Genomic DNA, 16079 nt, shown 5'->3' on the forward strand with positions numbered 1-16079 from the left:
ATGTTAGAGGAGGGAACAGATAGCTAACATCATGGGCGTCAGCAGGTTTCAGAAAGTGAGGGGGACACTATACTATCTAAGCGGAGCGCCACCATTGGTTGGCGCGTAGCGTACGAGAAAATTTTGGATACATAAGACCCCCTAGATCGCAGGAGACGGCCTTCCTGAGTCGTTTATAGTTACATCAGAACCAGATCTGTGAGGAGAAATTTGTCTCACAAAACTAAATTCCAACAGAAAGTACTGGTAGAAAGATGCCGTTCTGACACCATGGGAGACGAATTACACAGCGTCCATCTCAAACGAAATATTGAAAAAGTTGCGCCGTCACCTCCGGGATGAGTGGAGTGGTATATATAATACATGCATGTAGGTGCGAGACGTCAGTTGTTATGTGCCCAGGTACTTTAATAATAATAATCAGAAAAAGGCACCGCGCGCAGAGCGTGTGTAGCGCCTAGCCGGCACTCAACAATAAAGATCTACCATATCCGGCGAATACATGTACCCCTATTCGTCCGTCCAGTCCAAGGGACTGGAGGTAGTGATATGAACATAGTAACTCATCACCATCTACCTGTATGGCTTACCTAATCCCTTGGAACCCATACAAACAACATGTGTGCAAGATTCAATACACTTTCGAATGGTCTCTCCCCCCCCCCCCCCCCGAACGAATTAAATGGGCAGATTTAGGATATTGGGAGATAAATGATGGTGCAAGTGATAGATAGCAGGGGCCCAGATTTCTTGACCTTAAATAGAAAATCGCGCATATGCATGTGATTTTTTTTAATAACTGCTCTAAAAAGTGGGTAGGACAAATGATATGATATCCCCTCCACTTTTGAAAGTGGGGGGGGGGGGACATGTCCCCCGTCCCCCACCTGTTGACGCCCATGGCTAACATAATAATTCATTTCACTCTTTCAGTACACAAAATCCGATATCATCACATATGATAGTTGCTGGTAGCAGGGGGTGCAACAGCTACCTTGTATTGGGGGGGGGGGGTGTGCTTTGATATCACGTGATGTCAGGGGCCTACATTTTGCTACAATAGAGGGTGCTTAGATGGTGTTACTCTTTGCAATCTTTTAAACTAACAAATTTCAAATGTTTCGTTTGTTCTATAAATACAGTGTTGTGTGTTTATGTACCATACCCTGGGGTTTTTATTTTTTAGAATATACTGTCGTCCAGTGTTTACATGGTTGTGCCCCCCCCCCCCCCCGGTTGGTTGAGCACATGACTTACATTACAGAGTTCATTGGTTCCAGTCACTCTGCTCTTTCAAATTGTTAATAATACACCATAATAAATAATAATCAAGGATTTATAATGCAAACATATCTGGATTTTTAAGCATTCTCTAAATCATTTCTGCTCAATGGTTTATATTTATATGTTGCTAAACACAAGGCCTGCATGACCAAAAAGATCACAAAAAAAACAATAAAGATATGTTAGCTTAAATCAATTCCAATTTCAATTTGGAAACGTCCAAGCGCGACGCGTAAGGGCAATGCTAGAAATGGGCGTGGTTTCTGACATCTCTGAGGCTGCCATTGAGGCTAATGTGTCTGAGTGTTGTATAAAAATTTAAAAAACTTGGGTTGATGCATAACGATGAATTTTGTATAACTTTTTCACTAAACAAATTCCAGAACTGTAGCAGACAGGGAGAACATCACAAAGTCGGGGGGGGGGGGGAGGGCATATCCAATGGCACTGCCACTTTGTGAGCGTGAGCAGATCCTGCAAGATTGCAGACGGTACAAAGGTTAAATCAAGTTGTTACTTCATTCTGTAGCACCTCCCAGGTTTAAACATTGACTGTGCATGTTGCTATAGAAACAGACAACAAGCGTTTGGATTGCTAATTTATCGTTGCATATATTTAACATCACAATTAATGGAAAGAAAAACATGTTGACCAATTTTTAAAGATAGCACACTGCCCTGTTTCCTGTTAGATCACTTTCAGTAAACAATAGGGTATTTTCTACTCAAGCACCAAGCAAATTATAATAAAAGACACTACTTTACCTATAATAACGTATGGAAGACATTTTTTATGATTCATAAGCATGGATAAAAACAAACTTAAACGTGACGATCACCAGACAGAAACCGATCACAAACCTAAATTAGAGTGACGACAGTGAATGTCTACATATCTTAATCGGCAATCAAAAACTGACTCGGCAATTAGAAAATACATCTCCTCGATAGCAGATGGTATTATTGGCAGGAGATATGGTTTGTACATAACGTAGGTTTATATAGTTTCTGATATTAAATTTGTGCGGAACTCAATTCAACTTTAAAAAAACATTATATAGTCTTGGGTAATCGGACTTGTGGAGTAATGGTTATGTCATATAGTCTAAGAAGAAGTTTAAGGTTTGTCTCCGGGGAATCATACTAAATTTCAGGCACTTTTACGTAGTTATAAGAGAAGTAGGTGCGTAGGGTACTACACTGAAACTACACTGTTAGTTCTGTAAAGTTGTAGAGATGAGGTCTTCAGTGTACTTTAATAACACTGCCAGAGTTTGTTTCATAGTAATTTCATGGTTATTTATGTCGTCTAAAGAAGATGGTTTGTGGGTACTCAAACTAAATTTGAGTCATTTCATATAGTCTCTGAGAGATTACATATTGGGGAGTAGTCTACTGAAGTTAGCTGTTATTGTTGTACAGTCTTAAAAGATACGGTTTGTTAACGACCCAAATTGGTTTAAAACATAAAATGATGACATTTCTAGAGCACCTGAACTGAAATACGAGTTCCATTGTAGCAGTTCGGTAATCTTCCTTAATTCTGGCTTTTGCGAAACTTCTTCGAGATGTTATCACAAGTATTTGAACGATATGTTTAACTGCTTCGATTGTAGCAGTCCCTGTAATCTTCTGAATTCTGGCTTTTGCGTAACTTCTTCAAGACGTTATCACAAATATGTCATAATTTGAACACGTCTGGTTATGTCAGCCCACTCTCCAGCATCGACCAGAATTTTACCATAATACGTGATGTTTCCATCCTATCAGTTCCTCGTATTAGTGATACATCATTGATGTACTCCAACTGCCGCTTTGCGGTTGCCGTTATGTAAGCGTTTCTCACCCGCGGTTGATAGCCCTCTGAATTGTTCTTTATCTTTTCTCACCTCTGCAGTCCTACTATATACCTTCTCCCCTGCGAGATACGTCGCGAGCACATTTAAATTGTCGTCCAACATGACAAAATCCGCTCTGGATCCGTAGTTCAACGTCCCCTGCTCCTCTTCGATGCCTAACATCCTCGCTGGATGGAGGGATGCAGCTTCCAGGGCCTGTACAGTCGAGCATCGTGTGCTCGCCTTAAAGATACGTACGCAAGTGTCCAACGTGGCGACGCTGTCAAAAGAGAAAAGGAATAACGCTACCATCGGCGTCGAAGAGAGACAAGAAAAGTTACATTGTTCTTATGAATAATTTCTAGTCAGTGCAGTCAAGTAGACATTTTGGAATGAATGAAAGAAAAAAGCTGGATGAACGTTTTACATAAATCGAGAACAAAAATTAGTATGTTGTCTGGTTCTTCTAGAAAATACATTCTTTCCTTCAGCTGAGATGCATCTCTCACACCCCTCAATATCAGAACACCCCCGGTGAGGAAAAATAACAATACGCAGATATGGATGGCAAGTACCTAGAGGCCCCAGAGAGGGTGGATCTCTGTGAACACTTCGAAACGATACAAAGCAACTCTCCATATTTGAGGGGGGGGGGGTCATGACTGCAACAACATATTAATGGGATGGAGTAAACCATACGGTGCCTAAGACGTCGCAGGGGGTGCTATTCGGAACCGTGATGGTACAAATATGTTGTTTAATTTTTTCATTTACTATGAAATCCAAAATTATTTCAACAATATTTGTAACTAAAAGGAATTCAGAGTTAAATTTACTTGTTGTACTCTTGTTATTTAAGGGGCATCTCTCTGTTTCTGAGGGGTTTCACCCTCAAGGCCAAAAAAAAAAAAGACAAAAAAATGAGTGATCAAAAGCTCCTTTTACAGATATGACAGCAATGCCTAATTATCCAAAGTGCCAAACCTTCCAGCCAGTGTAGTTGTGCCTTTCACATAGGCCCTCCCATCGCCGGTGACCTCCACTTCTACGCTTCCAAAGGAATACGAGCCAGGATCTAAACCCATGGCGGGTATCGCGTCTGTGATGAGTACCACCCCCTCGGGGTGCGCTTTATAGGCGATCCTCAGGGCAGCGGGGTTGGTATGGATGCCATCAGCGATGATTCCATAATAGACGATCTTATTGGACGGTATCTTGCTACTGCCTAGTAATCCAACCAATCCGGGATCTCTATGGTGAAACTGTGAACAGTTATTAACCAATCAGTTTGTGTTGTAACTATCGAGTTGCTATATCTGAGTATGGAAAACTTGCAAGTACCTTGAGGTTCCAAGTACCGAAATACCGACAGCTGGGTACAGCTCTTTACTATTCCAGGTACAGAGAGCCAGTGTCCGAGGTACTTTTTGAGTACCGCTCGAAAATAAAGATCTACACACTTTGGATGGTAGAATGAGAAGGGCGGTGACCGGAGGAGCCGGTCTTGGAGGGTGCACAGTGTTAAAAGATTACCAGGGCATACTAGACACGGTAGAATGAGGTGCTAAGGTTGTGAGAAGACAGGTAAGCGAGGAACAAAGTAAATTTATGAAATATGCAAGAACTGTACACTTGTAACTGCTACCTGAATCATTGTACGTGAATAATATGACAGTTAAATGTGATGACATTGCCTGGTCTTGGTTACTGTCTGCCAAACTCAGAATGTCTCAATATTAAAGCAGGAAAATTCTTATCAAGTATGATTGGAATGAGAAAGAGGGAGTAGCATGCAAGTTCCTAACTGTATGTACACATTGGTTGTTAAAGTGACAGAGAACAGAATATAAACCGATCGGCACACTGTTTATCATATCAATATGATTAGTAAATAAAATCATTAAAATCAATTCGTTGCTTGTTTGAACCTTTGTGTTGCATTTCTTCGTTGTTGACCCTTGACACGCTGCTTAATGGGCGACACAAGACGTATTTGTAGAGGACGAGAACTGATTACAGGCCGATATGGTCTACACATTATAATTATTCTGCTTATCAATACATGCTGTGAACCAGTTCCAAGAAAGGGTTCAATACTCACTGGTAACATAGCGTTAAATAAATGTGTGATGAAGTTAGCGCCATTTTCAACCGCTCTCTCACTCTCCTCCAAGTTAGCCACAGAATGCCCTGGGAAGAAAATAAAATAATTCATAATTTGAAATAGTCTCTTAACCCACCTTGCTTAGTAACGACAAATTAACTAAAAAATTGTGTGGCACATATAAGCTCTATACTAGCCTTGCCTTATAAATCTTCACCCACTGCATCTAATGTATATAAAACATCCCTACAAAGGGCTGTCTCTCAGATGCAAATTAGTTCTAAACCGGCGATATCTTGGAAAGATATATATGCTTGAAACCAGCTCTGCCCTTATGCATAAATATCAACCATATATCAGCTTTGTCTTATGAATATACATTAGTTCGAAACCAGAACAGTCTTGGAAATATACATAAGCTTGAAACCAGCTCTGTCCTTAACCATATATATCAACCATATATCAGCTGTTTCTTATGAATATACATTAATTCTAACCCAGCATTGTCTTAGGAATATATAAATCAGGTGCTCTACACTAGCCTTATCTTTTGAATATTCAAACTACTGTAGTTACAGACCAGCTTTTGTCTTATAATGAACATTTACTAATTCTACACCAGCCTTGTATTATAAACACACATTCGCTCAATATCTGGTCCACCAAATAATACACATCCAAGCTTGCAAATATCAATAGGAAATGATATTGTCTGTGATGGATAAATGTGAAGAAAACGTATTCCTTCGTCCTTCTGACAAATTCTTGCAGCAAGTATTTATAACCCAAAGTGTGCAGTATCGGTCACCTTTTCCGTGCCACATTTACATGTAGACAGGGTGGTGGTAGGGGGGGGGTACCCCTGGAACAAGTGACTGTATTACCTACCAAGAGCGACCCTGATGCCCTGTCCAGTCAACGTTCTGATCACATGATCGGAGAGGGGTATCTCAGGGGCGAGAGTAACGATAGCTACATTCTGCAGTACGTGATACATATTCATCACATCGTTAAAGCCGTCTTCAGCAAAGGATCTGATTAGATCTGAAGGATGGGCACCCCTCTTCTCTTTGCTGATGAATGGACCTTCCAGATGAAGGCCTGGAGAAAGAGTGGGAAAATTATGTGAGGTATGGAAATAGGCTAGGCTGTGTAGGAGATAGAGAGACAGGCTAAGGTGTAATGACGTTGAAACATCTGCCTATTGACTGAGACTAGAAGCCCATCTTTTTTAATAACACATAAACTGCAACTTAACCGATAATAATATCATTATTATTGACCCACACACCCCATCCCGTGTCTGTCAACAGTTTCTCTAACTTTGATCATCAACGATTTCACTCAATTGTTGAAAATTGAGGTTCAGACACTTTTCAATACAAGTTAGGCTTCAGATTGCCCAAAAAAAGAATAAAAAAAAGCAGAGTCCAGTTTAAGCACTTTTGATAATTTATCCACACTAAATAAATGGTTCCCACGTATTTTACACAAAATGAAAAATTTCACACTTTTTCCCAGATCATAACAGCTCTTTTGTTTAAGTATGAAGCCTGCACAATAAATGATGACCTGAATCTTAGGCTAAAATTCTGCCTAAAAAGTCACCCTATAAATATTGTAATGTTTTTATAAACTCACCCAATACTTTGGCCCCACTACTGTGTTTATCATCGCAAAGCCTTGAATATTGCGTACTTACCTATATTGAAGAAGAAATAAATCGAAACACAGATAAAGCATACAGTTTCAGTTTACAGGATTTTTATAGTTGACACTTGACAGCTTAACTTTTGTAAGAAAGTATTGTGACTAAGGTACGGTTAAAGCGCTGGTGATTCTCATTGCTAATTAAACCCCAAGACAATACTGACAATTAACTAAAGTAACAATTTAATGAGGAGTAGTTCGTAAATATTTCACTTTATATGAACAGTCCTTAAATAAAAACAGCTGCTAAACTAAATTAAAAGCAAGCAAGAAATTCAACTTGCTATCATTTCGGTGATATCAAAATATCAATGTTTGAGTTTTTAGTAACCGGAGGGCGGTGTGCATTTTTCATAAAAAATGTGAGAAGATTGAAAAGAACAGTGGTATTGATAATTAAAATTCAGTTATATTGAAACACAATTAACACCAATTTCTGTGAGACATGGTTATTTTTAGATGGTTTTTTTTTGTTATTTGTTAAGCCTCATGTCCACAGTTCATGGGATTGTCCATATGATTTTATAAACATTTTTGTACCTTCTTGTAAGTCTCACAACTGGAGGTAATAATTGTTGGACAGAACGCTGTCACTCCGTGGGCAAGAATCTTTTTGGCGACTAAGCATATTGAATCATTGATGTCTGTTGTAGCAGAAGAAAAGTCAAACCCAAAACCACCTGAAAAAATTAGAAAAGAACAGACCAGAAAAGATAAGACTATATTATAAAATAGATTAGATGATAAAAACCAGAAAGCCAGTTACTTTAGCTATTGTGATTCCTTGCCATACATTTGCTCCAAATGCCAAATACTTATCTGACCAATGTAGAGTAAGTGAGTACAATTTGTCCAAAAATTAAGTGAGAACCAGAAAAGAATACACATTTTCAGCTCTTTTTTATAGCACTCCCTTGTGGGCATCAACCATTTTAATCCACTGGTAAGGATTTTACAATATATGGTTTTAATTCAAACTGTTCCAAAATCCAGAAAGAACAGTCTTCCTATGTGAAATATAGACACATAGTTTGCATGGTTATAGGAAATTTTTCTGTTACCAATTTTGAGCTAGCAAATCAGCTCTACCACCTTGAAACCATCCCTTTAATAATTGTTAGTAATGAATGAGAGCTCTACATGACATTGTTTTATACACTGTGAAATATTTTCACAACTTACTGCCAAAGCAGTCATCTGGTATCAAATTATAGAAAAAATGGTCAATTTTTGAGATCATTTGAGATAACCTGTTGAAGCTCAGATGTGACAACTGATAAGGACTGGTAAGTGTGTTAAAGCAAGACTATCAACTCAGTGAAGCAGATTTCATTTCCTGGGTGCCAGGTATGTTTTGTTGAAGACCTATAGAGCCCCTTCACAAAACTAACAGAACTGAATTTGACCATACTATGTTCACCAAAAGAAAATCATAGCATTGGAGAATTCACAGATTAATTGTACTGTAGCTTTAAGTTTGTAGTTTTCATATTTATAGGTTTTCAGACCTTGACCCCTATTGACCTTTGTCCTCCACCAATTTCAAATAGGGTTATTACACTCACAAAGCTGGATCTATATACCAAGTATGAATTTAATCCACCATGTACTTTTTGAGTAATACCGCATTTACAAGTTAGTGTCACATACACACATGCCATCACCATCTCATAGATATCTTTCTGCCTCTGGGCCAGGAATAAAAAATGGAATAAATTAGAATACATTACAGTAAAAAGATTAGAATGGAATGAAACAGGTAAAGCATTGCATAGCATAGAAAAGAGTAGCATACTAAGCACCTGTGGTGGTTGTCCAAATACTGATTACATTGAAACAAAATATTCAAAACAAAACATATATAACAAAACATTCAAACAAAATATTCCCAAAATGATAAAAAATGATGAAATGATAAAGTAGTGTCATCCTCCATCACTGAAATGTAACATAATTCAATGGTAGGCTGATGATCCACTCAAAGGGTAAGTTTTATTTGTCCAAAGCTGGTTTTCCAATCATCATACCTCTACATCTCTCCTACAGTGTAAATATTGCTCATTCTTTCTTATTTTGCTACAGTTTTTCAGACATCCAATTTCGCTGTTCGGAAAACCTAAAAAAAAGACTCCGTCGTCTGGAGGACGACCAGGAAAATATCCTTAAAAAGCAGAAATAACAATGAACTCTAACAGGTTTGCAGTACTTAGTTCTTTCTATGTTCCACACTCTAGTATACAAATGTAGAAATCACGCCCCTTGAAAAGTTTTACTCAGGGATATCTAACTGTTTTTAAACTCTTAGTATATGCCCATCTGTATGTAAAAGCTTGAGGATTTTATTAACTGCATGAAGTTCTTTGAAATGGAATTATCAACATTGACAGAGGGCAGAAAGAGAGAGAGAGAAGGCATAAGATGGATGTTGTATGATCCGGGCAAAACAGGATAATTATGTTAACAACCACTGAAGAGTAAATTGTTGCCTGCAGCATACATGGACAGACGAGGCTGTTTTCACTTCCAGGAACCTATTGAGGTTACTATTTTTTTATAGCTGAGTTCTGTCTGATGAACTGTAAACTACCAAATTTTACATACTCCTGTTATATTGTTGCACCATGGGTTCTTTTTGTTTTGGGAACAAGCCTTGTAGTTTGGATTGATGTTGCTTCACATCTCAAGATTTTAATCAACCTTACTATGACAAAAGCAGGTAAAAGAAAAGTAGTGCTCAGAAATGATCTGTTTTCATGTTTAACTGCTTCAGTTCATATTGAAGCTAAGACATTACAGAAAACAATACGAGACTGTTCAATATGATAGCTGTTGCCACTTCACAGAGTTTTGGACGTACATATTTGTGTATTAAAAAAACTTGTGTCCATTTTACGTCACCGCCTAACAATGATGATTTACTATTGTATGTCATAAATATGGTAGATCATATCTAAAAACAAATCATGTTTAGAAAGAACATAGTTGTAGTTGTTATGCTATATCATGTGTTTGCCGATAAAGAATAAAGTCTTTGTGTTAAACCATTTGAAGTTTGAAGAAAGTCTTCCGTTTGCCACACCGTACCCTTGGAACTGACCTGGGTCTCAAGTGACAAAACACATCCAGTTACTTGAACTCTGCACAGCTTTGTGTTCCACAAAAAATGTACCCTACATCTAGGCAAAGACTGTTAATGCTTCACATTTATAAAATAAATATCACAAACAGAACAGGATGAATGAAGTATGCATCACTATTGATTCACAAAACATCTATACTGCTGAAAATGGAAAAAATAGAAAAAAATAGAAAGTACCTTGTACAGAAAGAAAATTTGGAGAGTGGACAAACCTTCATCTAGCTCCAACAATTTGGGAATTGAAGTGAAGTACAAAGGGGGATACAATAGAGTTAAAAAAAAGAAGAAGAAGAAATTATAAACCAGACAACAACAGTTGACAGAATCAATCTTACCTCAAAGAGAGAGTAATAGTTCCACATACATGTCAAGCACTGAGAGAACAAATTAATATGCAAATCAATTTTGAGACAACAGAAAGCATAACAACCGGGTACTGTAAATGACTAGATAACAGGATACTGTACATAACACCATTGCACCCACAATCTAAACAAAATAAATTGAAGCAAAAGCATGTATTGATGCTCTATGAAGGCGGGAGAGGGTGGTGAGGGGGGGGGGTGGGTGCACAGAAAGGGGATAGAAGCATCTTGCATAACATAATTCACAATTAATTACACACTCAAGTTATGGCCAAATATAGTTTGGAAGGGGGGAAGGGGGGCTTGGGAATTGGATGGGGGTGAAATAGGAGGTGATGTAAGCATATATTTTATTGCAAGATGACAGGTGACATTAACACTGGCATTTTGAATTGATTTTGGAAAAAGACTACATTACCATTTATTTGGGTGTCAATAAATCCTGGGGAAATGATGCATCCTCCGCAGTCTACCTGTTTATCGCTCGCTATCTTCTCTTCCCAGAAGAGTTTACGGGGATCTTGGATGATCCCATCCCTCACCCAGAGATCGTCCCTAACCAACTGGTGATCACGAAGTAATCTGCAATTCTTATACTGAACAAGGTAAGAGTAACAACCTCTAGAGCTAGAAGACATGCCCTCAACAGTCTTCCTGTCCTGAATTTGCTCCTTGCTGTACATGAACTAACCACCTTCTCTGCAAAAAAGAAAAAAATAAGGATAGAAACATTTTTCTATGAAAGCCTGACAATTACAATTAGGTAAGTTGGAATAGATGGCAAGAAAACTTACCACTAGAATTCCACATCTTTCCTTCCGTGCCAGTCTCTTTTTTAAAGAAGGAAGATGAATAGTTCAACAGTATCTGTTTTCAAATTCTGGTATGGCACAGTATATATGCAACATTGTGAAAGTATTTATGGGTGTTAAGACTTGCGCACAAAGAAATGTCTCATGCCAGTAATCTGACCTAGTTTCAAATGAGGTGTAACAGAAGTGTTAGACATCACCATCGATCCCAGAAAATACACACACAGCTTGCTACCATCGGCAATTATACACTAGTGCACAGTCAGCCTACCCACAACACAGTGTTTATAGCAGCGATGAACATCTCAGGTCTAGATACAAGATAACAAGGTAACACGTTTCATTACTGTCTGCATTTTGTAGCGACACAAACAAAACGTAACTTGCAAGTAACGGAAAGTTAACTTTTTCAGATGGCCACACGCAGTTTGGGGGGAGTCTTCAATGCCTTTAAACCTACATAGACTCTGTTTATGTTTAATTTTAAAGCAATTTGCAGGCAGCTACTGTAAAAAAAAAGATAAAAAAAAGAGCAAGATGTTAATAAAAAGATTCTCTTCATATACAAAACTTTGGGTGCAGTATGGGCTAGAATCAAGACAACAATCACTATCAATAATATCAGTCCATAAATCCTAGCAACTACTTAGCACATGATCGATATGAAGTGAATCAATGCTGGCTAGACGAAGCAAGTTATTATGCGCACTGTATAGTGGGCTAAATATCTTGAGCAACTGTAAATACTTAATTCGTGTGTACATGCTCAAGCTAATATGACAGTGCTTTAAGGCCATGTTACTCTAATGATGCCAGCAATGATCGATCAAATGAAGTACATCAACCTACATATCAGTTTACATTAATTGCTACGTATACTAAACTGATACATTGCTGTGCTGGTCTGATTTATGCTGCTGTAGTGGGCTAAATATGTTGAGCAACTGTAAATAGTTTATTCGTGTGGACATGCTCAAGCTTATATGACAGTGTTTCAAGGCCACGTTGCTCTAATGATGTCATTCGCAACAGCAATGATGATCAAATGACGTACATCGACCAACATATCAGTTTACATGTTGCTACGTATACTAAACTGTGCTGGTCTGATTTATGCTGCTGTAGTGGGCTAAATATGTTGAGCAACTGTAAATAGTTTATTCGTGTGGACATGCTCAAGCTTATATGACAGTGTTTCAAGGCCACGTTGCTCTAATGATGTCATTCGCAACAGCAATGATGATCAAATGACGTACATCGACCAACATATCAGTTTACATGTTGCTACGTATACTAAACTGTGCTGGTCTGATTTATGCTGCTGTAGTGGGCTAAATATGTTGAGCAACTGTAAATAGTTTATTCGCGTGTACATGCTCGAGCAGATATGACGTACACTAGTGTTTCATGATGTCATTCACAACAGCAATGATCGATCAATTGACGTACATCAACCAACAATGGCAACATATTTCAGTCTACATTCATAAAGGCACTACAAGGCTAGTAGCATCTGTCGTTTGGCTTTCCTTTTGTGCAAAACACATTGAAGCATTTGCTAGCATTCTTAAAGTCAGATTTTCTCTCCATTATTACGGTAAAATCAGGTAAACTGTTCACCTTCTATGTTTCATTGTGTCATATGGTGGTGTATAGTAACTTTGTATGTCTCCAAACTTTGTGCAATGTGTTATAAATAGCAGTTTGACTCTCACCCTTTACAAGTATAGCCAAACTTAATTCTCTCTATTTTTGGTGGAATCCTGTCAGAACATTGATGAAATCACATAGCTGAATGACAGAACTAATGTTACACAGCATCAAATATCACAGAGTAGGCCCTATGTTGAAATATCACAGAGAATTGGCATAGCTACAACTTTGCCAAGAAGCATTGCAAGTCAGATACATGTCTCAACTATTTTCCATACTAAGTTGTTAATACATGGAACACTCTTCTTGAGGTTGTGGTTTCTGTAACTTCATTGAATGATATCAAGACAAAATTGGAATCAGTATATGATGAGGCAGTGTATACTAGTTTTAGGTAATTGAAGTTATACAGTGTATCATTAGTGTGCAGTGCTGTTAGTCTATTTCTGTTGTTTGTGAACTTTTGTATCTGTTTTATTCTGAAGTTTGGAGGGTACAAAAGGACTCCCTTATGTTGGAGCCTTTCCAGAATCAAGAATCTTTACAGCTATCCTAAGTAAGAACATTAATGCCCATATCGCAATGTTACTGTATGGGCTAGCCTACACCTCTCAAGGGTAATATTAACAAAGTGGCTATTCTTACGACTGTTCGTAAGAATAATTTCCGATAACGCATGCTCAGTTGCTATTTTTATGATATGAGTACTTTTTTTACAACCAGAAGTAACAATAATTTCCGGTTAGGGTTAGTGTTAGGATTGGGGTTTACAGTTAAAGTTAGGGTTACCCCTACTACATGCGTAGTTGCTTTATTTACTTTACTGCGCTTGAATTCGCCTTTGTCGTAAGATTAGTTTATAAATAATTGTTACGACTAGTCGTAAGAATAGCCACGGCCAAATATTAATCTCACTCTTACGTATTATACACTTCATCCAAAAAATAACGAACAAGGAATCGGGTTGAACATACTTACACGGTATTATATAACAAAATGATGTGCTTACGCCTAATTTCATTGAGTTGCATTGATATTTTGAGGGGAAACAACGAAAACACCGAGTGCGTCTACAATCATGTGGATATGACATACGGCGCCAAACGCGAACTGTAGGTACCACAAACTCATGTTGATTTCTAAAATTCCATTGTTGTCTAAACTTACGTGGTTGTCTAAACTTACTATACGTTTATGGCAAGCCATGTGGGACAAACGCTGCACAATATATCCGCGTATTAATTGGAATTTATACGCGTATTAATTAGAATATATACGCGTATATATTATTAGCCAATCATATGGCTTAAATATATCCGCGTATTAATTCGAATATATACACGTATTAATTCCAATATATACACCGTCACGTATTAATTCGAATATATACACGTATTAATTCCAATATATACACGTATTAAATAAAATACATATGGGGATTAAATCCAATATATGTACGGATTAATTAGAATATACACGAAAAAAAAAACATTTCCGCTCTTGCTGTGTACATTTACCAAGGATAAATGTTTTGGCGGGCTCGCGAGATCGCTTCAAAAAGCGAAACTTTACACAGTCATGTACTACACATGTATATTCGAATTAATACGCGTATATATTCGAATTAATACGCGGATATATTATGCGGTGTTTGTCCCACATGGCTTGCCATATACGTTGAACAACTTAGCGACGGAATTAGTTTGCCCTGTTCGCGTTTATGGCAAGCCATGTGGGACAAACACTGCATAATATATCCGCGTATTAATTCGAATATATACGCGTATTAATTCGAATATATACGCGTATTAATTCGAATATATATGTGTTGTAGCCTACATGTGTAAAGTTTCGCATTTTGAAGCGATCTCGCGAGCCCGCCAAAACATTTATCGTTGGTATATGTACGCAGCAAGAGCGGAAATGTTTTTTCGTGTATATTCTAATTAATCCGTGCATATATTGGATTTAATCCCCATATGTATTTTATTTAATACGTGTATATATTCGAATTAATACATGTATATATTCGAATTAGTACGTGTATATATTCGAATTAATACGCGTATATTTTTAAGCCATATGATTGGCTAATATTATATACGCGTATATATTCCAATTAATACGTGTATAAATTCCAATTAATACGCGGATATATTATGCAGTGTTTGTCCCACATGGCTTGCCATACGCGTTCCATACTCATCATGCATACAAGGCAAGACAGTACCGGCGCGTAAGACAAACACTATACTACGTCTTTGACATAACTAGTAAAGAGATAAAGTTGACATAAATCACTCGAAAGGATGATATCATGTGCCGCATCTGGATGCCAAAATCGTCAAAAATATGGCAGTGGACTGCAGCTCCACAGATAATTCTTAGGAAGCGATAGTGCAGGCAATAACATAGGAATATAATTACTTTACTATAGTGTCGTCTGCTCAGCTGCTGATTGTTATACACTGGACCCTGGATATAGTTATCCTACGCCTCTAGACCGGCTACGGCCGTCCTTTCGGATGTGATGATGATGACTTAAGCCTAGTGACAACAATTTTAACTACCTCATTTGACTTAAAACTGTATCCCTAACGATAGATCCAAATTCCAGAATAACATGGTATGACGGTTATGATGTCCTTGAATTATCTCTAACAATTCAATACTAGGCATTTAGGCTTAGCCTAACCTAAGTTGACCTAGGCCTAGCCTAGGTAAATAGTTTGGTCTATTAACATATCTAGAATTTTAAAAATGTTCAAACAAATCATCCATTTGCAACCTATTTCCAAATAAAGTATAGGCCTAGCAAGTAATCTGAGTTTTGAGGTAGGCCAGAGCCTACTCAGCCTAGCCAGGTATGTTCTGGACAGTAATTTTGAAGGCTATTTGCCAGAATTTACTCAACTATGACATTAAGGCCTAATGATATTCAATAATTATGTTTGGACAAAGCATTGTTGGCAAAACGACACAATCAAGTGACTACTCTACTCATGCTTACATCTCATCATTTGATGACTGTGACTGATAGTCAGGTGGCTTAGCAACTTTAACGTTACCGGCGGACAAAAGTACCAAATTTGGCATGGAGTTTCTTTTCGACCTATCTATCGACTTTCTCCGTGGAACCCACTTTATCGGTGCCGATTTTTCAAGATGTCGGCC

The 16079-nt window shown here is 37.9% G+C and overlaps 1 protein-coding gene across 2 annotated transcripts; it reads right to left on the reverse strand.

Moving 5' to 3' along the window:
- Nucleotides 1-1876: 1876 nt before the first annotated feature.
- On the reverse strand, nt 1877-16079 carry LOC139979647 (N-acetylglucosamine-6-phosphate deacetylase-like). 2 transcript variants are annotated; one of them, XM_071990655.1, is made up of 8 exons: nt 15916-16079; nt 10859-11139; nt 7477-7616; nt 6868-6928; nt 6115-6327; nt 5224-5312; nt 4107-4384; nt 1877-3402 (listed from the first exon to the last, which is right to left on the reverse strand). In XM_071990655.1, the coding sequence occupies exons 2-8, from the start codon at nt 11121-11123 to the stop codon at nt 3075-3077; spliced, it is 1374 nt and encodes a 457-aa protein (XP_071846756.1). In that variant the 5' UTR covers nt 11124-11139; nt 15916-16079; the 3' UTR covers nt 1877-3074. The 2 variants fall into 2 exon arrangements, with proteins under 2 accessions (XP_071846756.1, XP_071846757.1); XM_071990656.1 differs by lacking the exon at nt 15916-16079 and adding an exon at nt 13884-14058.

Source organism: Apostichopus japonicus, chromosome 14, assembly GCF_037975245.1.
Source record: "Apostichopus japonicus isolate 1M-3 chromosome 14, ASM3797524v1, whole genome shotgun sequence".
Lineage (NCBI taxonomy): Eukaryota > Metazoa > Echinodermata > Holothuroidea > Aspidochirotida > Stichopodidae > Apostichopus > Apostichopus japonicus.